The 23,906-nt window shown below is 36.8% G+C and overlaps 2 protein-coding genes across 2 annotated transcripts in view; one reads left to right on the forward strand and one right to left on the reverse strand.

Annotated features, from left to right (window-relative positions):
• Positions 1-23,906, forward strand: part of PRKAR1B (protein kinase cAMP-dependent type I regulatory subunit beta) — a 716,155-nt gene that overhangs the window by 215,734 nt on the left and 476,515 nt on the right. The window lies entirely within an intron of this gene.
• Positions 3,325-23,541, reverse strand: GET4 (guided entry of tail-anchored proteins factor 4). Its single transcript, XM_069084866.1, has 9 exons — positions 23,271-23,541; positions 14,751-14,829; positions 13,792-13,873; positions 12,654-12,803; positions 8,310-8,448; positions 7,056-7,196; positions 6,896-6,971; positions 6,544-6,616; positions 3,325-6,068 (listed from the first exon to the last, which is right to left on the reverse strand). Exons 1-9 carry the CDS (start codon positions 23,426-23,428, stop codon positions 5,980-5,982), a joined length of 987 nt encoding a protein of 328 aa, XP_068940967.1. The 5' UTR covers positions 23,429-23,541; the 3' UTR covers positions 3,325-5,979.

The following is a 23,906-nucleotide window of genomic DNA, read 5'->3' on the forward strand; positions in this document are numbered from 1 at the left end:
AATTATTAGAAGACCAGAGAAAGATTTTAAATAACCAAATCTCAGAAAGGAAATAGATCTATCCGTAAAGGATCTACCAAAGTAAAAAAACTCCTGGTCATGATTCACTGGTGAATTCTTTCAAACTTTTAAAGAACAACTAGTACTCATACTTCACAAATTATTTTCAAAAATTATTACTCTATCAGAATCCTTTTATGAGACATAGTCCTACTACCTAATCCAAGAAAGAATAAAACACAGAAAGAAAATTAAATATCAATATCATTCTATTGGTTCAAAAATTTTAAACAAATTCTTATCAGACCATAATTTCACCAAGAAGTCATTCATTGCAACCAAGCGGAATTTATAGTAGGGATACCAGGATTGGGCAGCTAGGTGGCACAATAGAGTGCTAGGCCTAGAGTCAGGAAGACCTGAGCTGAAAAATACAGCCTCAGACACTTATACTAGTTGCATGACCCTGGGCAAGTCTTAACCCTGTTTACCTCAACTTCCTCATCTGTAAAATGAGTTGGAGGAAGAAATGGCAAACCACTCTAGTGGTATCTTTGCTAAGAAAACCCCAAATGTGGCCAAAAAGAGTCAGATAAAACTGAAAAATGACTGAAATGCAAAGATGGTTTGACATTAGGAAAATAATCAACATAATTAATCATATTAAAAGCTAAAATATCCAAAACTATATAATTATCTCAACAGATGCTGAAAAAAAAACCTTTGACAAAGTGTAAAACATATTTATGCTATAAACTTTACAAAGTATTGGCACTGAGGGACTTAAAAAAAATGATAAAAAGCATCTATCAAAAGTCAAAAGCAAATATTATATCCAATGAGTATACACTAGAACTTTTTCCAATAAATTTGGGGGTGAAGCAAGGATTACCTACTCTTCCTGCTTTCATTTGATATAGTTATGAAAATGCTAGCCAACAGCAATAAGGCATGAAAAAGAAATTAAAAACAAAAAGATCAGTAAAGAGAAGATAAAACTATCCCTATTTGCTGATAAAATAGCATTCTTTGAAAATACTAGGGAATCAGCAAAGATATTGAGACAATAGCTTCAACCAAGTTGCAAGATACAAAATAAATTCTCAAAAATCTATATAATAACAAAACCCAAGAAGCAAAAATAGAAAGGGATATCCCATTGCAAATAACAAAATGCATAAAATATCCAGGGCTCGATCTACCAAAGCACACAAAGGACCTGTGTAGACTTCATTACAGTGTTCCTTAAAGAAATAAAAAAACAACAGCTGGAGGAATACTCAGTGCCAATATAATAAAAATGACAACACTACCAGAGTTAATGCACACTTTTATTGCTACACTAAACAAATTACCCAGGGGGATGCTTTATAGAGCTTGATAAAATAACAAAATTCATTTGGAAAAACAAAAGAACCAGAACACAAGTGTTAAACACACAGACCACAACACTCATGAGTATAGCCTGAACCAGATTACAGTATAAATGGGAACCAATCAAATAAACAAGGGTACATTTTAATGAACTTGATAAATAACAACATTCATTTGGAAAAGCAAAAGTAGACTATTTTCAAGGTAAATGATGAAAAAAAGCAGAAACAAAGAAGGAATGGTGGTACTTCCAGCCCTCAAACTATATAATAAAGCAGTAGTCATCAAAACCATCTGGTATTGGTTAAAGAATAGAGAGAACAATGGAACAGACAAAAGAGAATCAGAAAAAACAGAATGCAATAATCCACTGTCTGATAAAAGTGGAAAACAAATTACCTAGGAAAAATATCCTTATTTGATTTAAAAAACTTCTATGAAAACTGGAATCTGGCAGAAAACAGGCTTACAGCAACAACTTAAATATTCCACAATCCATTCTTAATAAGATATGGGACCTTAATATTAAAGATAATGCTATAAAAAAAATTGGGAGATAAACAGATACCATACTCTCACAGCTATGGGAAGATGTATTCTTAACCAAACAAGAGATAGAGGCAGTGACAAAGGATAAAAATTATAACTCTGATTACTTTACACTTGAAAAGCTTCTATAGACAAAATTAATGCACCTAAGATGAGGGAAATAAGTCAAATGGAGAAAAAAATCTTTGTATCAAATTTCTCTGATAATGGTTTGGTATCCAAGATACATAAGCAATCATTAAACATATGACTAATAACCATTCCCCACTACATAAATGGTCAAAGATTATGAACATTCTCAAAAGAATACTCCTAATCACTAATGATAAAAGAACTGCAAATCAAAACAACTTTGACGTTTCATCTCACACCCTGGAAGTTGACAAAAATGATAAAAAAAATGCCAACAGCCAATGTTGATAATTTTGGAAAGCAATTTGGAATTATGCAAATACAATTATTCAAATGTCTATAACCTTTGAACCTGAGGTTCCATTGCTAGGCTTATATCCCAAGGAAGCTGTCGACAAATTGCCCATTCACTGGGGAAGAGTTAAATAAATTGTGGTATGTGAATGTACTGGAACATTACTATGTCCTACGAAATTATGTATGACTACAGAGAAGGATGGAAAGATCTACAACTATACGAACTGATGAAGTAAGCAGAGCTAAGAAAATATACGCAGTAAGTACAATGTAAACTGTAAGAACAACCAAACACAAACAAATTTAAAGTAAATGTAATAAAATTATAAAGATCAAGCATGACTTGAATGAAGAGATACAACTTCCAACCTACCCCTTCTTTGTGGAGGTGAGAGGTCCACAGGTGTTACATATTTTCACACTTTTTCAACATATCCATCTGTCATACTGCTTTTTTTTTCCCCTCTTCAGAAAATATTATTTGTTATATAATATGGTTCTCGTGAAGGGGGAAAGATACAGGGGGAAATTACTGTGATGCAGGAAAACCAAATGACATCATCATAACGACTTATTTTAAAAAATTTCTATGAACTGATACAGAATGATTTCAAATCAGAACCAAGACATACACAATGTCCACTATGTAAAGGAAATCAAGAGTAAAAGGTAACAGAATTCAAATGAATGTAGTGACCAAACTTGAAACAACACCTATTGACAAAGGTGGTGAATGTAGGTGTAGAATGACACATATGATATCACAGATGGTTGATGTGTCTGTTTTACTTAATTACTTTTCTTTGTTACAAGTGGGGTTTCTATATGAAAGCGTAGGTACACAGCAACACAGATGTTAAAAAAAAACAATAAGCCATTAACAAATAGTTTTAAAAATACCAACAAAAAAGACCAGGTAAGGACAGGCTTGAAAATAAGGGCAGGAAATGACATATGGATGGAGCCAAGTGATTCATTTCAAAACTTGATTTATTGGTTTATTACATCTCTCTGGATCTGGAGCTGTGAAGTAGAATTCTCTGACGTAGAATGCTCAGGATTCTTCCCACAACTGCATGTGATCTATCTGGGGACATGAGGAAACATTTAAGAAGAAAAAAAATCTGTACAGAAGTAGAATTAGTGGCAAGAAACAGAATGCTAACATTACACTTAGTACAATCACTCCAGAGTCCAATCGGATGATGTCATATCTCTAACTTGCACACACTTCATAGGCTGGAAAGGTTTTATTGACAGGCTTATTACTGCACATGCTTAAATACACTACAGTAATGGTACAAGATACATGATTGTGTGATTGTAATACAGCCAATCTGCCCTGTCACTGTTATCTTATGAACATCTAGGGTACAAAGGGGGTTTAATCTCCAAACATTTTCTCGTTAAAAATCAAGTGAAACACCAAAGTAAAAAAAAAAAAAAAGAAAAGCAGTAGGGTTGGTAATCGAGTCATTATCAAAGCCTTTAATTCTCTGCAGAACCTGATGGGTGTCTAATCTCAGCACAACAAGAAAATTTCCAGCTAGACACCACTAATGAGCCATAAGCCTAAGAGCTGCTGGGAGGTCTCTTAGTAGTTGGATGGAATAATGTTAATCTTTACAGAATATATACAGAACACCACACATTTTTCAAAGGGTCTTTACTAAGTGGAAGTACTTACATATTGTCTTAAGTATCTTGACATTTCATCACACCAAAGTTTAATTATACTTATTCTAGATGATTTCTAAGTGCAGATGCTCTATACCAGGAATGGGAAAACCAAAAAAAAAAAATGAATTTAAGCATCACTGACATACAGAAAACATCTATGCAAGAATGGTGTATTAAAAAGAACACTGGATTTACAATCAGAAATCCTAGATTCAAATCTAGACTTCACCACCTATGTGATGTCTTAGACAAGTCATTCCTCGACTGTAAAATGAGTGGTTTGGATGAAATGGCTTCTAAAACTCTTCCTCTAAATCCTAGGATCTTTAGGGGGTGCGGGGAGTGTTTGTGTGTATATGTGTGTGTATGAGAATTGATGTTGTGTGTGTGCTATCAGTGCTCAATAAAGAAAAATATCTCACCACCTAGCCTACACTAGAAGTGTATCTGTGTTACAGACATGGGGTACATTTACAGCTTATTGAAATAAGCTGGCCCAGCCTTGGGTAAAGAAGTAAGGCTTGGCGACTTAAAGAGCATGTAGCTAGCTGCTGCTCTTACCCATCAGAAATTTGATGGAATATAGTACTCAATCTTTTCATGTTGGAGAGAAAAAGGCTTAAAATGAGACACCCCCCTATTTAGCTACTTCAAAAATCAACAGTGCTTCAAGTCCCAGTATAAAGTATTTATTTAAAATACTCAACATTAACACAAAACCTTCCTTTAAATTCCATTTGTTTTTACAGTAAATAAAATTGTATTTCCCTCCTCCCCATGCATGATCACTGTGTATTAATCTACGTCTTTTAACTGTGAAAAAATAAAGTGTTTCCCCCCCCACCCCCTTCTGTCATTATATTGGTAATATCTGGCATACTGTACTGCATCATAAGGTGATAAAATGTGGACTTGCTAATTCCTGGTCTGCAGTTATTCCTGTAATTTTATGTCTTTTTTCTCTAAAATGTTAAGTTAAAGGAATCATTCACCCAATAAAAATAAATATTGCATTAAGATAGAAATTAAAGTTTTCTGCAGTATCCCTTTTCTTTAAATGACATTTCAAAAGTGGTTGTACTTAGAGAAAAAGGCAGGGGTTGCTGGCTTGCTTTATTAAACACAACTGTCACCTTACACACATACACAACTAACACTGTCAAAGTCCATCAAAGGCAGCAAAATCCCATGGATGAAGGAGTTAAAATCAACAACATGAGAATTTGTTATGTATAAAACCAGTAGGATAGACTTCAGTATCTTCAGCCTCTTACCTACGTGCTACAAAGATCCACTCAAATTAAAGCAAAACTCGGAACACACACATTTGAAAGGTTAAAAAAAAATATCAGTTTTGATGGGCACAAGTTACAATGTGATTTGAGATGGCCAACACTTTTCTTTTCCAAAAATTTGCTGCCCTCCAAAAGGTACTTAGCTTGATGTTAACTAGCTAATGAAATGTACCCTTTCTTTTGGCATGCCTTGAAACACATTTGGCACCAGGCTTGGAGAAAAAGCTAAAAACTATCCTGCCTTTCAAGACATTCCTTTGTGACAGCAAAGGTTAATGTGTTATTTTTCCCCCTTAAGAAACTGAAACAAAATGATTTTGAATGGGTAAAGTAACAGTAATGCCTGTGCTTTATTTTGTATTAATCTGAAAAGGAATACTGCATTTGAAACCATAAATGACTATATAACTCAATCAAAAGTCACTGGTCAGCATACTGAAAGGCTGCTAACAATCACTCCAATCACTTCTTCTGGCTACCCTTTTTACATAAATAATATAGACCAAACATTATAAACATCTCAGCAACCTTCTTTTAACAGAATGGAGAGCCCTCCGAGTTGTGAAAAACAAAATTTCAGGGCTCATATTCTGAAAATGTCTTTTGAGTTATCAAGTTGTCTGATTCATGCAGTTCCTAGTGAAAAAAGTTTTCAATCAAGTTCAATAGGACTGCTATCTTCTTGACCATCTTCTGCATCCTCTTCCTCCCCTGATCCCATAAGACTGTTCAAAAGGTTTCCTACAATGAAATGAGAAATGAATATTGCAAACGGTCATAACCACCTCAAAGTGCATTTTTAAAGATTCCAAATTTATTATTTTCAACTAAGAACCTACAAAAAAATGTTAAAGGCATATTTAGCCATTCTTGGTAAAGCCTGTGGTTGCAAGCCACTGGCACCTAAACAGCCTCAGAGGCCCCTAAACTATTCCTAGGGATAAGTGATGGTTCTTGCTCACGTGAGTTACTACTGCAGCAAGCCAAAAGAAATTACAGCTCCTTAACAGAATTTCTGCTATCACCTGAGATAAAAGCATACCTTTTAGTTGGGAACTGAAATAAATGATTTCTCATGGGGTTACTATCATATGCTTAGAGATGGAACATCTAGCTAAAACAAAACATATATGACAATATGGATTTAAATTCAAATGTTAAACAAGGGTAGTTAGATTAGTAATACTTGCAAATAAACTTATCTATGGCTTTTTACCTAATAAGCCTCCATAGGATGACGTCTGCTTGGGTGGTACTCCAAAAAAGAGCTGTCCTATTCTATCGAGATACTGAAAAACAGAAAAGAAATGCTACTGTCAATTTACAAATAATGTAAAAGGGAAGCTTGTCCTACATAGCTAACATACATCCATCATTTTCATGACTCAACTCCTTATGCCCAATGTTTTAAAGAAAGTCAATTTTGGTTAAATTTTTATTTTCTACAAGGTCAACAGCCATTCTATCCTACTGAGGACAAAAGTAGGTTTCTGAAGGACTTTTCATTCTAAATAGTATGTACTGTTTAATAATCCTACTGTTCAAATAAAATACAACTGGCTACTAACCTCATTGTACATGGGATCTCTTTTGAGTGAGGGCTGATACTGCTCACATAATACTGTAAATACGGTTAGTTTGCCTCTGAAAAAACAAACAGAAAAGAATGATGAAACCTTAGGACAGAAACCAAAATGCTGCTGCTAATAAAAACACAATAAAATTTACCCTTCAACAGCCAGCAGCAGAAACCAGATAAAGTTGAGCAAAGGCTGTACAAATGGAGGTCCCTTCTGTATTGAAGGATGTTTCTGTGTATATGTTGTGAACACCACCGAAGCACTGCTTTTATTTTTTAAACAGAGAAACCTAAGGGAAAAAAATTAAGAAAATTCTCTATTTTAGGAAGACCATAAAAAGTAGTATAATTTCTTATTTTAAAATTTCATAGAAAGGTCAAAGTACATGGTTTGTCAAAAGGAATTCATTTATTTCTTGATTAAATTTTATAAGTAATTATTATCTCTATCAAAGAGAATTAAAAAGAACTGGCCCAAATTAGATAAAACATTCGTCAATTTGATCTAATCCAAAGATCTAAGGGCTCTCTCCTTATATCACTTTCCTACAATAATGAAAAGATACATCCCTTGGAAAAACTTAAAATACTGTGTGGCTATTACACTCACATGGTACATAAGGGCAATGACACTACAATACAGGCAGATTCCATATATAACATAATATCTAAAGATCATATTAGATTACTTTGGGTCAGAGAATAAAGAGGAGTATAAATAGCTTCTGTTTAGTAGTCAAAGTATCACACAAACTAGTTCTACAATTGTACTTCATTAAAAATTTTCAACTTAAGATCTCCACAAATAATAATCTCAGAAAATTTGAGGGATACAAAATTAGGTTGCCTATAATTAATGAATTCATTAAAAGTATTAAGTTTGGTTTCAAAGAAAATATTTAGACCAATAAAAAGCTCTATATTTTAAATGTTTACACCAATTATATTGCAAGGCATTGTTGGATAGCTCATATGTTCCAACATGCTGTAAGATGCTTGAAGGCAAGAACACATCTTAGATGCTCAACATATACCTTTATCAATGAACCACGTATCACGTGGTAAAGCTATTAAGCAAAGCAAGTACAAATCAGACTATTAAGTTCTACACTTGAACCTCCACAAAGCAAATTCTATTCAAATGTATACATATGCCAAGCCAAATCAGGTTTTAATAGAAGAGAAAAAAAATTACACATGTGAAAAGCATGCATAAAGAAAGATTTGGAAAAAATCATAGAGCCGAAGCATCTGGGATAGATGACCTCCACCCTGTTTAGAATCTTAACAAATGATAAGCTGCACACTAGTTTTTTAAGTTGCTCAAAAATACAAGTTAGTTAATATAGTTATATATTTTTCAAAGTAAATACTCTTGAAATGAACAAAATAAGAACACCTACTGTAAGACTGCCTGTGCTACAAACATGTCCACCTCACTGCGATATCCTCGAGAGGCAGAATATTCTACTAACATATTCGCACATCCTTCTCCATCTGTGGAGTGCAGGAAATGATACCGAGACTCACAATAATTCTGTTCTAGAAGGGAGGAAAAGAAAAATATTTAGTATTGTTTTGACAGTTTTTAAAATAGAACAAACTTTTTTGCCAAACATTTTCTGCTAAAATTATTTTATGGCATAGCTCAAGATCAAATTAAGATCTTTTACCTGAAACAGAGAAGAAAAATTAGCTTGATCATTAATGAAAGTCATATGGCCAAAAAAATTAATGAAAACAAAATAGCCCATTTGAATACAAAACATTCCTACCTATGTAAGTAAGTTATATGAAGTTCACAGGCCTGTTGAAAGTAATGACTGAGAGTCATATTCTTGAATTAAAAACAATACTGAGCCTTATTTAAACTAAGAAATAATAAAGGATGTGAAAAAATTCACTCAGAAATAATGTGAGTCCCTATCCCAATTGTTTGCTAAACCTCTTCCCTGTTAGAAGTAACCTTATCAGGGGTGGCTAGGTGGCACAGTGAATACAGCACTGGCCCTGGAGTCAGGAGGACAAGCTCAAATCCAGCCTCAGACACTTAACACAAAAAACTAGTCATGTGACCTTGGGCAAGTCACTTAACCCCAAATGCCCTCCAAAAAGCAAAAAACAAAACAAAAAAAGAAGTAACCTATCTTTGACATATATTTTGACTAAAGAACTAATTTCAAAGCCACAGCAGTGAAAAGAGATAAGCAAATTCATTCATTAGGTCCCTGTTAACATTTTTTTATCAACTCTAATTCAATATATACAATGACCCACAAAAATACAAAATGGAAAGAAGTCTTTGATGTCAAGGAGCTATCTAATGATTATTAGTTTCTTTTCAACCAATCCTCATCCTAACTGTACCTTCAGTTCTTGAAATTCTACCTATTTTCAAGGCATAGCTCAAATGTCTCTTCTATAAAATTTACTTCTATCCCACTTCTACCCCCCAGCTAGAAATGCTTCCCACACTTCTTTATATGCTTCTGTTTTCATTATTTTTTAATTTGAACTACAATTACATTTGTCGGGGTGGCTAGGTGGTGCAGTGAGTAGAGTACTGGCCCCAGAGTGAGGAGGACCTGAGTTCGGATGTGGCCTCAGACACTTAACACAAACACAAAAAACCAAAACCTAGCCATGTGACCTTGGGCAAGTTACTTAACCCCAGTTGCCCTCCAAAAAAGCAAAAAAACAAAAACAAAAAACAGAATCTATCATCAGTAACTAGTGATTGTGTTCTCAATGTTTACTCCTATGTGGCAAGGTATTATTAGTCACCAAGGGAGATACAAGGACTAACCAGACAGGGCACTAGTCCTTAATAAATTGTAATATAATAGGAGAAATGTGATATACACATAATTGTAGTTCAAGTTAAAAAATAATGAAAGAGACCAAAAAATTTAATTTAATACTTTCCAACAGTGGCTCAAACTTCAGTCAATATTTTCAAATGTCAATGTTTATAATCAAGGCACTAGACCTTACTTTAGCTAAAAAAGAGATTTTCTTTCACAAAAGAACAAGCTGCAATTCTAATTCATGAATTTACTAATAGTTCTGTATAAAAGACTTTAGATATAGTACAAGTTTTTAAAGTAGAATTATTTTGTCAAATTTAATTATAAAACACACATATGGGAAATGTAAAGCAAAGGTAAAATTTAGAGGAATAAAATAAATCTCTAAAAAAAGGAAGAGAAGATTTTTTTTAAAGGGAGAAAATAGAAGACCCAGGAAAACCTTCAGATAAAAAAAAATAAATAAAAACTGCAAAGACGGGAAAAATTATCAATACAGAGTCTGTAACTAGGTCAAGCCAAAAATAAGAAGACAATGCTAATGACTTATGAAATGATTAAAATAGGAACCAAAAAAGGTAAGTGGTACAGTACAGAATTTCTTTCTTCAGCCTATCTGTATCCTAACTTTTAAAATGTTTATTTATGGCATGTGGAATAAAAGGCTCAAATTAGTAATTATCTAATAATAATGAGAGGCAACATGGCACAGTGGGTGGAGAGTTAGCTTCAAAGGAAAAAAGACCTAGGTTCAAGTTTCCTCTCTGACTCATACCAATCGGGCTGTATGGCCTTGGGCAAGACACTGAACCTCTCAAAGTTCTGGGCAGCAGTGCAGATAATGACCTACACTGGCAGAAAGAGCTTTGTCTTCCAAGAGTTTCACTGTCCCAATGAAATCACAGCACCAGTCCCCAGCTCCTTGATAATAGCTGACACTTTTATATAGTGCTTTGCAATTTACAAAGATGTCTATAGTGATTAGATCTAATTTGACAAATAAAAAAAATAAAGGCTCAAAAGTGGTGAGATAACTTGTCCAAGGTTACAAAGTCAGAACCTCAATAATTACCCCACCCCCATGTATACCATATCTTCTGTCCCTTGGCACAGTACAATGACTGAGCAAACAGATCACAATTAAAAAACAAAACAATTTTTTTCACAGAAATGTACAAAAAAAGGGAAGGAAAATTCCCCTAAAAATTGCTTTTGTCCTGAGACTCCAGATACTCTTTTTAAATTTAAAAAAAAATTTTTTTTAAATAAAATTAAAAAAAGCAAAACACCAAACACTTGGATTGTGCTCAGAGGTGGTTATTTTCATTTTTGAATATCTTTCTAACAAAATGCTAGCATACAATTATCAAAAAGGACTGATTCAGTACCTCTCTCTGCATGTGGTAAGGAGAGACCAGGTGATGCACAGACTATTTTATATAAAGAATATGGAGCTAAAGAAGAAAGGCAGAGTAGAGGCCAGTGAAATGAGAGATCCTGGGCTCAAATTCTGATTTCCTGATTACTACCTGGGTGTGGACTTGGTCAAGTCACTCAACTTCTCTAGGCCTCAATTTATTCATTTCTAAAATGAGGAAGACCCTATAGATTATATGCCTTGTCATGTCTTCTCTAATTGTAGATCTACAATTCTCTAAGCACTGATAACTAAATTGTACTAAAGAAAGGCAGGGCAAAGAGGCAAGATTAAAAAAAAAGGTCTCAATTACCCAGCTTAAAAATTTTATTTATTAAAGAAATGCAATTTCATTGTTTTTTTTTCCTTCCAATTTCATTAATTTCAATAATAAAGAGTCTCTACAGGTTTCTGCTAAAAGAGAAGGAAAGATCTGAGGAAAGGTAGAGGTAACAATATCCTGTATTTTCTGAAACAGTCTTGATTTCAAGAAAAGAAAGGCTACTTTTAATTAAACTTTACCAAAGAAATATCTCCAGGTCATGAGTCCTGATTTTTACTTCAGAGATTAGTCACTTTAAATATGGAAAATTAATGGGAAAGCTAAGTAGTCACAGGTTTCCTAACTCTTCCCAGGTTGTAAGAAAGCATCTCTCTACCAGATCCATTTCTATTTCCATTATAATGAATATAAAAATTCTTTGTGTTGACCATTTTCATCATTGGTATGATATTTTAAGGTACAAGAAAAGTTTGTTCTCTTAAATACTCTCAACTTGTTTACATAATTAATTTACATTAAGAAGAGTTTACAATGTAAAGATAAATTTCAGCCTAACTCTCTGAATTCCAAATGACTGGCAATTTATGAAGTTTCATTATCTTATAATTAATTTAAGCATAGTTAGCTAAAGTATCAAACCAAAGTGTTTTTAAAGGTTTACTAAAAGTCAAGAGGTAAAACCTATCAGTAGAAAGTATAGACATCTGGATTTGGACAAATGCTTCTCAAAGCATTTTAAAGAATACCCCGCCCTCCATCACCTAATCTAAAGGCTATGTCACAGACTATTTTAATTATGAAATAAAAATGAAAATAAAGGTCAAATGGCCACACCCATATCAACAGTCTATAAAAGGTTATATTTATGCAATTAATCTTTATTTTTTATCAACTCATTGTTGACATTTCACTTCTAAGCACTTTCACAAACTTTCTTTTGTCTTATATTATCTGTAGTTTAATCCAAGCTAAAAGGATCCTTTTAAAGGTCATTTAGTCTAGCCCTTTCAATTTACATAAGGGGAAACTGAGACCCAGAGAAGTTAAATGATTAAAATATGGTCATACAGGCAGTAAACAGCAGAGCTGGGATCTGAACCTAAATATTCTTGACTTCAAATCTAGCTCCCCCCATGCAGCAGTTAGGATTCTCCTTTTACACCTACAAAATTGTGAGCTATCACAAGATGTTCCATAGCTATACTGCAATTTTAAAACGACCCAAAGGAAAGATTCTTACCTTTCCATAGCGTGATGGCCAATAACTGGTGTAGTTTTGGATGACCCAATTTCCCCGATCCACCACTAGACCATTTCAGTGCTCTGGATACAAATGCCACTCTTTCTGGAGAATTTGGATCCATCAAACTAAACACTTTAGCCAAATTTTCTAAAAGCAACATAAACATAGATCCTTAATCAAAGAAAACACATATTGAGTATTTTGTGGATACACTACAGCTTAAAAATCAACTCTTTTACTTTAAAAGAAAGTTGCAGAGCATTTAAAAAGATTAATATATACCAAATGTACTATTTAAATTCCTATTAATTCTGTGAATTGTTAACATCCAATTGACCTCTCCGCTGCAGTGCCAGAAGCCACACTCTCCCTTAGTGAGTAGGAAGGGAAAAAAAATATTTCCTGCCTCACTGCTTAGCCCAGATGTGATTAAGTTGGGGGGGCAGGGAAGGCTGCAATGGGGAGATTGGCCCCTGTGGAAGAATGAAACCTAGAATGGGGCAACACTATCCGGGGACTGGGGAGCAAATGTGCCAGGATGGAGTCACACAAACATTAGAGACTCCTCAATTTTATTCTCCATTTTGTCGACAAGCCTCTGGAAGAGTAGTGGAGGCAAGGGGTGGCTAGGCCTCTCCATAGTCTTTCCAGCTGGGAAGCTCACAAAAAGGGCTTCACGAACTGCACGCTTACCGAATTAGACAGTCCGCCAAGCAAAGTTTCTTTGACAAAATGGCCGACTCGCGGGCAATGCGCACATCACCTCGCTGACTGGATGGGAAGCCGCTGTCCATCAAAGCGGCGGAGAGGTCAATTACTGTGCAGACATTACATGTTGCTCCTGTGTTGGGGGAGAGGACAGTGCCAAAAATCATGCTCCACCTATAAAACATAGTATGTTTGCTAAGTGTGCCAGTATGCTCAGCACTAACTCAATCAGAGACTATGATCTTCAGTTGTGAAAAGTGCTGTGATGCTTCTACAGCAAAATTAACGCCACACCACATCACAACTCAAGGCACCAAAAAGGGAGTTAAGACTTAAGGAATCATTACATCAGTGACCAGCTAAAAATAATCTCTAAAATGCAGATGTACTTTAAGCAGTGTAAAGCTCAACACAGTAAAATTCTCACCCAATAGCTCATCAGTTACTTTCGCATCTGATATCTCCAAGGACTCTAAAACCAGCATGGAAAGATCGGCAGCACTGTTTTGCTACAAAACATACACAAACAAACAAGAAGCACATTGTTAGTCATGAAGCTCTGATTAGTGTCTAGAAACAAACAAGGGACGCTTTGGGTTTTCAGAGGCGTATGCTAAACAAGCAATGCTAACCAGGTTTTCAAATGATTCAAAGCCTGTGAATGGATCAATAAAGCTGTTCTAGACACAATCATCGTTTACCGGGTACACTGTGACTGGATGTTGTTACAGTTATTGCTTGTCCTTCATTTTCAAAGACCACCATGAGATACCGTGACATGCAAGTGAACTGGATTTGAGTGAGGAGGGCTGTGCAAAGTCACCAGTCTCACTCTCTCCCTCCTTTAGTCATCTGGGGCCAGTGGTCAGATATAGATCAGGATGACTGGAGATGGCCCAAGATGCAGTGGGGGACCCTGGCCTTTTCCAGCTAAGGTCTTTAACAGGTCTAGGTTTGACTGAGGCAACACCATTCAGCTGATTAAGGCTTAAAAAGAAATGAGGCAGAGAATGGCCGCTTTACTTAATCAAAATGAAAAAACTGATTTGGGAGGGGAAGACTCCCAGAGCTGCCTGAGTGTAACTGGTCATCATATCAGTGAAAACACCTAGGAGGTATTTCTACCTGTAACACCGCCAATAAAGCACCCACAAAGGCTGGAGCCAAAGCTGTGAAAGCAGCACAAGATAAGGCAGGCTCCCTGTGGCTGTTACTGCAGATGTGGATTTCTATTCAACAGGAACAACCAGGTTACTGCTGTCAAAACTGATTCAAAATGGGACAGAATGCATAGCACCAGCCCACAGCACGCCGCCTATTAGCCTTTTTCTTTAGCATTCACATTTCAGTTTTTTCTAGAACAGAAATAGAAATGAAGTCACTTACTTGACTGTGACTGAAGAACAATAATGCCCCTGAGTACATTAGCTCTCTTGCTTCTATGTGTTTGCCTTGTGACATGTACCTATAATAATGAAGAAAAAACAACACTGAAACAGTCAAGCTACTCCGTGCATTCAAACTGCTCCAAATGGACAAGAGGACTATATTCCTAAAATCCATGGCAGAATCTAACAATTTCATTCAAATCCACAAAACAAAGACTTTATAAAGACTTAACTACATCTAGAATTTAAATATTAAACATAGACAAGTTTTCAAAGAAGTTATACTTGGACAGCTAGATGGCACAGCGGAGAAAGCACTGGGCCTGGAGTCAGGAAGACTCATCTTCTGGTCCCAGACACTTACTAGCTGTATGACGACCCTGGGCAAGTCACTTAACCCTGTTTGTCTGTTTCCTCATCTGTAAAATGAGCTGGAGAAGGAAATGACAAATCAGTCAACTGCCTTTGCCAAGAAAACCCCAAATGGGGTCATGAAGAGTCAGATACGACTGAAATGACTAAATGACAAAAAAAAGATAGCATTAAGACTGCATATAAAGCTTTCTACTAGGGATGGATATGAAATCCGATGACTTAAGTTCAAATCCTGCCTATGCCACTTACTGTAAAACTCAGGAAAGTTAATTAACTTCCCTGAGCTTCAGTTTCATCTGTAAAATGGGAGGATAAGACTGTAAGACGTCTAAGACCCCTTCTACCCTTAAGATTCAGAGATTTTTGTGACGTGCCATAAGTCCCTTGGAGGCTTCTATTCCAACAGGGGCTCTTCTCCCTAACTTTATACTTTTAGATCACTTATAGGTTAGCTCTCAGGGGCTGTAGCGGTCATGGTTCCTGACACACACTTGTTACCAAAAATCTGAAGAGGAAGTCTAAGTTATACTCATACACTGCCAAATGGCTTTGGTCGGGGAAGGGAAGGACAACAGCAAGAAAGCAGCACATTCCTATTAATTTAAAAACATTTATTATCCAGCATCTATTTGAACATGACATTTTAAATGAAACAAGATCTCTGCCCTCTCCAGGTTTATAGTTAGACAGACACCACAAATCTGGATAAACCATAGATGACACAAAGTCAATGGAAATAAAATATCAAATATGTAAATAGTATCAGCAGTCAGCACCAATATATAGACATAAAGTACACATTTGGGGAGCAAAAATTTCTTATTATATATGAGAAACATAGATCTAAGAGTCCAAACCCTGAAAGAAAATGGGCAGAGAAAACAGCCATCTCCATTTTTCATTAGTCCTAGAAAGCTGCACAAATTTCCAGCTATCTGAATGACAGGAGACTGAAAGTCTAACAGTTTGAGGGAAATGATATTCTAAGGACAGAAAGTTGCCTTGGAGCAGGATAATATTAAAGTGAGATTTCTGCATGAAAGAAGATTTAAGCAAGTGTACAGAGGAAAGTACTGGAAATAAATCAGAATATAGAAGATAAATAACAGTGGGTTGCTCTGAGTTGGGACAAAGTAACCAATCCCACTCGGACAATAGCATTAGAAGTGGCAGACAATATACTCTCCTCTCTACTTAACTGCCATTCAAAGTTCTATCGTGCAAGATGACTGTAAGAAAAAGAGAATGTCTGTAGCCTTACATCCTTGAAAATCTTCCAACAAACATTCTTAATCTCGTTTTTTTGTTTTGGGACAGAGACAGAGAAGTAATATTGAAGGTAGTGGGTAAATAATCATTAGCTAAATGGGAAAAAGTTAGTAAAACTGGTTTATTTTATTTTTACCAGGACACAGGCAATGTCCATAAATATGAACTGCTTTTCACTTCTAAAGAATCTCTACTACAGACTAAACCTCCTCCAGGTTTCTAAAGATATACGGTACTTTAAGGTTTGCATAGTGCTTTCATATACTATCTCATTTTATCCTCATAACAACCCTAAGTAGGGTGCTCTTATCATGCCCATTTTATAGGAAAGCTAGGCATCAGATAGAAGGTAAGTGACTTGCTCAGTCATAAAGCTAGTAAGTAACTCATTGGAAGATGGTCTTCATTAACAGTTGTGGTAAAATCTGCCAATCGACTTCAAATCTCTGGTCCTCTGGTGACAGTCATAGAACCCATTACATCACAGAGCACAGACTCAAAGTTTCTCTACCATGGAGAACTGCATCATTTTCTATGGGTTGGGCATGATTCACATAACTAAAGGCGGCTGCTTTTTTGCTGTCCTGTGTTTCATTTGTGGCCCCTCTGGAAACTGCACAGGTAGGAACTGTGAACATTCTCCACTGGCACAGCCTTTGAAACCAGAATCATCTCAAAAACAAGATGACGTATTACAGTAAGACTTCAATGGAGAAGAAAACTCAGTAAATACAGGATTAAATAAGAATGACATCGTATCAGTGAAAGCATGGGGTTGTCTTCATACCTAAATAATCTGCTTACAGGATAATAGAGTAAGTTGCCTACTATGTGTCACTATGCCACCATACAATTAGAACAACAGATTTACCTATAGAGAGAAATCAGTTTGACAATACACACAAAAAAATAGTCTTTTTCCTTTACACTGTTTCTATGAGTATTATCGCTTCTAGTCCTTTATCAAGATATTTTTAAAAACCATTTCACAATTAACAATAACACATAAACTCACTCATTTTAACTTAATATAAACCCATATGCTCTTACATCCTCTTAGTTACTGACCTATGGGAAACAATCAAAGTCTTTTAACTTTCCATTTAATCTGGGACCTAAATATTGCTGCTTATTAGGGGGAAAATCTACATAACTGTGGTGAAAAAAAGAAAAATATTAAATCAGGTAAACATCCAAAATGCCTTTAGTAGTTTTGCTGCCATGCTGGCAGTAATGTAGGAATTTAAGGAAGGAATTCAAGAAACTTGGGTCTACTTTACCTACCAAGCTCCATTCCATCAATTAATGATTCAATACAGTCAGAAAGTTCAGTAAAGACAGGATCAGATAAGAATAATGAAATGTGTTTGTGAAGGCAGGGGAGCTGTCTTTATATTTAAAAGTATGCTTATAATATAATACAGTAGTTTTGCTATAAAGCTGATTTCTGTCATCAGATCTCACAATTGATTTATTATATATTTAATATGGACATGTGATATTTTAAAATATACTGTATATAACATGTTATAGATGTTGAAGGGTCACTTAGTAAATGCTACAAGATCTTAGAAGACTTACAAAACTACTATTCAGCACCTCTTTTGGGTAATTTTTAGAAAGATTATTTTCATTTTTCAGTGCCAGGTGGCATTTTAAATCATTAACCACATACAGTGATTAAACTAAAAATGCAAACCTTTCATACTTTTAGATCATCTCCAAAAAATGTGAATACAGGGGGAGATACTCTTTCAAAAATATCACATGGTAGGGGAAGCTAGGTGGCAGAGTGAATAGAACACCAGCCCTGAAGTCAGGAGGACCTGAGTTCAAATCCAGCCTCAGACACATAACACACTTACTAGCTGTGTGACTTTGGGCAAGTCACGTAACTCCAATTGCCCTCCAAAAAAGCAAAAAAAAAAAAAATAATCACAGGGAAAAATTATATTAAGAAAAAGCAAAACCTAGCAATTTGGGCCAACTTTAGGCTCTAATTCTCAAACAGACCTGGGCTCAAGTACAAACATCCAAACCATAACCATTTATATAGACAACTTTCAACATGAAGAATCTGTCATTTGTAATGGACTCCATATAAGATATGTCCTAACTGTGCTACCCAGAACTACACAGTTCCACAAGATACCCATCCCTAAAGACACTATGGTCAATCTGAGTGTTAAAATTACTTACAGTGAATCAAGAGGATACATCAGTATAGTCACTGGTAGATATGAAAAAGACAAATACAAACAGAAAGATTCTGTTCTCTAAAAATATGAAAACCACCTCTTGAAGTAGAGAATCCACAGACAGTCACTCATCATTAGGAACATTTTCACACTTAACTGGTAATGACTGAGCCCTTGAGGACACTGGTAGGTACTTTCAGTCATTTTTCTATTTAAAGATAATGAATATAATAACTGAAATTTTTGTGTGATCCTTCAGTAGGTTAAATATTCATATTAGAATGGAGAGGATAAGGGGCGGCTAGGTGGTACAGTGAATAGAGCACCTGCCCTAGAGTCAGGAGAACCTGGGTTTGGATCCAGCCTCAGACACTTAACACAAAAAATAGCCATGTGACCTCGGGCAAGTCACTTAATTTACCAACTGCCCTCCAAAAAGGAAAAAAAAAATGGAGAGGAAAAGGGCCACAAATTAAATTAAACACAGGATGGCTAATAGTTTTATATAGTTACTTGAATCATACCCAATCCACAGAAAATGCTTCAGACTACTCTGAAATGCTCTGATCCCAAATGTATGAGCCAGGGGTTCTGATCCTTTTTTTTAAATGACATACTCCATTTGCCTGATTTCATTACAACCCAAATAAATACTATATGACACGGACTTATTTCTTCTTTAAAATAAAGTTAAATGACAATGGACTTCTGGGACCATTTCTTAGATCCTTAGAATCTATCAAATCTCTCCAAAACGGTAATTATTGTGCTTGAGATAAAGCAATTTCACCAAGAAACCTCAAGGGTCTTAGACCTCAAGGAGGCCACTGATGAGAAGAAAGTCCCCAAATTGCCAAAATATTTATAGCAGGACTTCTTGTGGTTGCAAAGAGTTGGAAACAAAGTCCATCAACTAAGGAATGGCTAAACAAATTGTAGTGCCTGAATGTAACATAACATCACCAAGAAATGACAAATACAATAAACAGAAGTATGAAAAAAATCTATATGAACTGATGCAGAATGAAGTAAATGAAGTTAGGAAAACAATATACGCAATGACTACCATAATGTAAAAGGAAAGAACCACCAAAAATGAATGTTACAAAATTACAAAGAATAACCATGGCTTCAAAAAAGAAACATGAAAAGATACCCCAAAGATATGCTTGGGTGATCCACGAAGGTGATGGAATATTGCATGTATTTTCAGACTTTTCCGATGTAGATTAGTTTTGCTGATTTTTTTTTCTCTTTTGTCTTTAAAAATATTATTTGTTATGTGGGACAGTTCTCTGGGTGTCAAAGAGGAAAGATAACTGGAGGAAATTTTGATGATGTTTAAAAAATTCAATAAAAATTTATTTTAAAAATAAAGTTAATTAAAATGTATCTATTTTCAGAATTTCACAGTTGGACAATTGGGAACCATCCTGGGATCACTGATCTAGGTCTTAAAACTGGAATCCAAACTCAATATATTGCTCAATTTTTTACCCATATCACCACTACTTTAAGGTTCTGTCTACACTTAACTGAGTATCTATTTAACAACTATAAGTTAACCAATCTTAGTAACTTCAGATTCAATTGAAAGTAAAGAACAAGCTGAAATCCACGTAACTGCTTTTCAGAAAAAAAAAAAAACATGAAAAAATGCTTGAGTAGAAATCAATCTCAATTAAAACTTTTAAGGTTTACTTACTCTGATTATAACTGGCATTAACATTTACTAAAGATGCCTGACTACCACAGAACTAAAGCAAATTCTAAACATACATAAGGACATACTAGCAAAATGGAAGGATGGTTAGTCAGTCTGTCCCCTGATACTCTCAAAAGGATAACACTAGCTAACACAAAACAAAGTTTAATGTCTAAACACCTATTTAGCTTACTTTTTTTTTGGGGGGGGGGAATAAACTTTACTAACTCATCACAACCCCCTCCCATTTGTCAGCTAATATTTAGTTTCATTCGTTAACAACTATAAACACAATGCATTAGAGTTTGTGGTTTCTACCAGGAGGCCAATTAAATAAGTTGTTTTAAACTACTGGGAAACATTATTCTCATGTAAAAACAGCTTTATTTTTAAAGAGCAAAAATAGGTTTTGTAGCAGAATGATAACAACACTAAATGTAGCTTAAGTTGTAGAAATCTCAAAGTTACCAGTCAAAAATTATTTCGATATTACAATGGTCTAAAAAAAGATTTTGCCTTCAGTTTAAGACCAAATGGAGAGATTAACATCCTTTTTTTTTTTTTTATCATGGGGCTGCAGATATTCCATAGGAATAAGCAGGTTATTAGAGAAACTTCTTAGAAAAGAAGATATGGGACTGATCACTTTATCTAGACAACCCTTTTTTTTATTTTCCTTGAACAAACATGAAGAATTACACTTAAAAGCTTTTAATGGCACAAGAACTGGCAGCTTTTGTAATGCTAGCAGTTCAGATTAAATATCATTTCAGTAAAGTTCACTCAATTACTTATCCTAATAGGAAACAAGCTCAAAATGTCTCTGGAACATAATCTGAGAGCATTATTAGACAACGACTACTAAATTAAAATTAATAAATAAAACATAATTTAAGTGAAAACATGTTTGAAAAAACTCAAAATACTATTCTTACTTTCCAATTATGTAGATGTAAGTTGGGTTAAGCAACAAAAATAGGTACAAGAGATCTTTAAAATTTGTATTTATAGGCTTTAGCAATGTAAATTTATATATGTGTATGTACAGTATAAGCCAAATCCTATCAAAGTATGTAATCACCATAAAATATTTCCAAGTTATAATCAATGCCCACTTAACTGTTAACTCAAATTACAAAGAAAATTCCAGTACAACCAACAAGTTCATATAACCCTCTTAATTACAGCAAGACTGGAAGTGACCCTAAGACAAGGGACTTTAAGCTTGTATGGTTCAGACATTATCTTCTCTAATGCAACCTATTAGTTCTTTTCTACTTTTACAGATGAGGAAGCACAAAGTCACACAGGGACAGAAGTTATTAGAACTTGGTGTAGAGGAAAGAGCACTGGGTCTGGAGTTAAGATACCTCGGTTCTAAACAAAGCTGCTATTTAATACCGGAGTGATGACTTTGGACAAGTCCTTTAAGTTTTTTTTTTTTTTTAAGCAATCGGGGTTACCTTTAAGTTCTTTGGGCATTATGAAGTTCCTCATCAGTTAAAGAGGGGATTGGACTTCTTAGGAACGCTTCCGGCTCTAACTCTGTGATGCTAGTCAATAATCAGATATAAAAATTGAACCTAGGTTCTCTAAAGTCAAATCCAAAACCCTTTTATCTACACAATATTACCCTTAAAAGAAAATTCCTATAGTCAAATTAGAACAAATATATACATATTCTTCCTAGCTGATATGTCAAATAAACCTATAAAAGACAACAAGTGGATAAAAGAGGAAAGGATTTTAAAATCCTCAATCTGATTATTTTGGGAGGAAATTGCATTTTAATTATCTTCGGAAAAAAACTATTTATAGTCAAGGTTTTCCTCACTAAAAAGTAAAGCTAAGACCAAAAGGTCCATGATTATTCCCAAATACACACACTCTCTTTTCTTTATTTGGAGGTCAATGAAAAAACAATTCCTAACACTAGTCTAGTCTTGCACGATCAACACAAATAGATTCGTTGAGAATCAAAGTCTCACAAAGATGACCAAACCATGCTTGCCAGTGTTTCACAAACCCTAATCATGGTCAACTAATATGCCTAGTGTTAAGGAAATTAGCCAATTAAGTGCAAGGCTGATGGGCAGGCCTTACTTAATAAACCTTACAAGTTCGTCAAAGATGAACCACTTTTGATGCACAACCACCAAGAATAAGGTCAGGGGTGAATCTACATATACACAAACTTTGTGCCCTATTTAAGCTAAGAAGTCCCTGGAGAAAGAAGAATGGATTTTCTTGCGGGGCGAAGTGGGGCTCAGCGTGGGAGGCTGACAGTCGTTGGTCTCTCCTGGACCGGGGCGAGGATGTGGATGGTAAGGGATGGGGGATGCCAGGGAGAAGGCGGCCGGCCCCCAGAGACAGCGATGGTCCCGAAATGGGGGTGTGTGTCCAACCAACAAGATAAATGCCTGCTCTCGACATCCCATAAGCAAAGGGATACAGACCCTCTAAGGGGCTCGGCCACTCTGCCCCGCCCCCTCCCTGGCCCTGGCGCACGGGGCTAGCCACTATGCTGGGCTCCGGGGAGAGGGAGGGGCCCTCCTGCTACCTGCAGAGGTCAAGGCCAGGAGGGAGGCTGAAGGGGGTGGGGTGGACCCACCCCTGGTTTGGGGGCCCCAACAGCGGTGCCCGGCTGGGCTAGGGGAAGAGCCTGGGACCCCTCCCGGCCCGGCCCTGGAAGGGGGGTCTGGAAGCCCTATTCCCCATCCCTGGACTCCCCTCTAGGGATATCTCCGGCCCTGATCACACTAACCCCGGGCCTCTACACCCCCCCCCCCCAAGACAGGCATTCGAGCGAGCCAATGAAAGGGCAGGTTGGTCTCCATTGCGCCAATAGGGAAAGAGAGGAGGGCGGTGCCGGTGCTAGGTTAGGTTGACGAGGCGGAAAGCTCTGGAAAAGCACAGGCCGGCGCCCCAAGACGGGCGGGCCGCCCTCCGTCCGGCCGCGAGTTCCGGCTACCTGAAGAACAGGGTCCGGTACATTTGGTGTGCCTCATAGTACTCGCCCTTCTCGACACTAGCGCGGAGCTTGCCCTCCACCCGCTGGACCCCGCCCCGGTTCCGGGCGCTGTTCCGGGCGCTGTCCTGCTCGGCCATCGCCGCAGCTGCTGCCGCCATCCCGGGGGCCCGCGCAGAGAGCAGGCGCTGAGGCTGCCGCAGCCCGTAGTCACTCTCCAACCTCCCCGGCTTCCGTCCTGGCGGCGGCCCGAGGGCTTCTACGGTGGCTTGAAGGGAACACTCCAAGGCGCTTCAGCGGGAGTGTCGGCGATGAGCCATTCCACGTGACCTCATGGGAGGGGCTGCGGCGACGAAGGCAGACGGAGGGAGGAGGCCGACTGGGACGGGCCGCATCCCAACGGAGGAGGGGCTACAACCGCCCCGCCCAAGACGGGGGACGGGGGAGGGGAGGCGAGTGACGTCACAATCTCCATGTGTGAAGGCGGCCGCGCGCTGGGGCTTAAAAGGACCGAACGCCCACGTTCTGAGAACTCGGCGCCCGGAGAGTTGTGAGGTGTTAGGCTTCTGCGGGTGTTCCCCACCTTCGGCAAGCGCCATACTCCCCCTCCCCCCACATGTACTGGGCGTGGCCCCTAGA

The sequence above is a fragment of the Petaurus breviceps genome, unplaced genomic scaffold (assembly GCF_028583685.1).
Source record: "Petaurus breviceps papuanus isolate PSGF00001 unplaced genomic scaffold, PetGlider_PUasm1.0 175, whole genome shotgun sequence".
Classification (NCBI taxonomy): domain Eukaryota; kingdom Metazoa; phylum Chordata; class Mammalia; order Diprotodontia; family Petauridae; genus Petaurus; species Petaurus breviceps.

Bases quoted from the DNA above. Each gene is read 5' to 3' on its own strand.
- GET4 (XM_069084866.1), bottom strand. From the start codon at position 23,428: ATGGCGGCAGCAGCTGCGGCGATGGCCGAGCAGGACAGCGCCCGGAAC. The intron at 13,874-14,750 runs GTAAGTGACTTC...TATGTTTTGTAG, and splicing joins TGTTCTTCAGTCACAGTCAA to CAAAACAGTGCTGCCGATCT. The intron at 6,069-6,543 runs GTAAAAAGCCAT...ATTTCATTGTAG, and splicing joins ATCCTATGGAGGCTTATTAG to GAAACCTTTTGAACAGTCTT.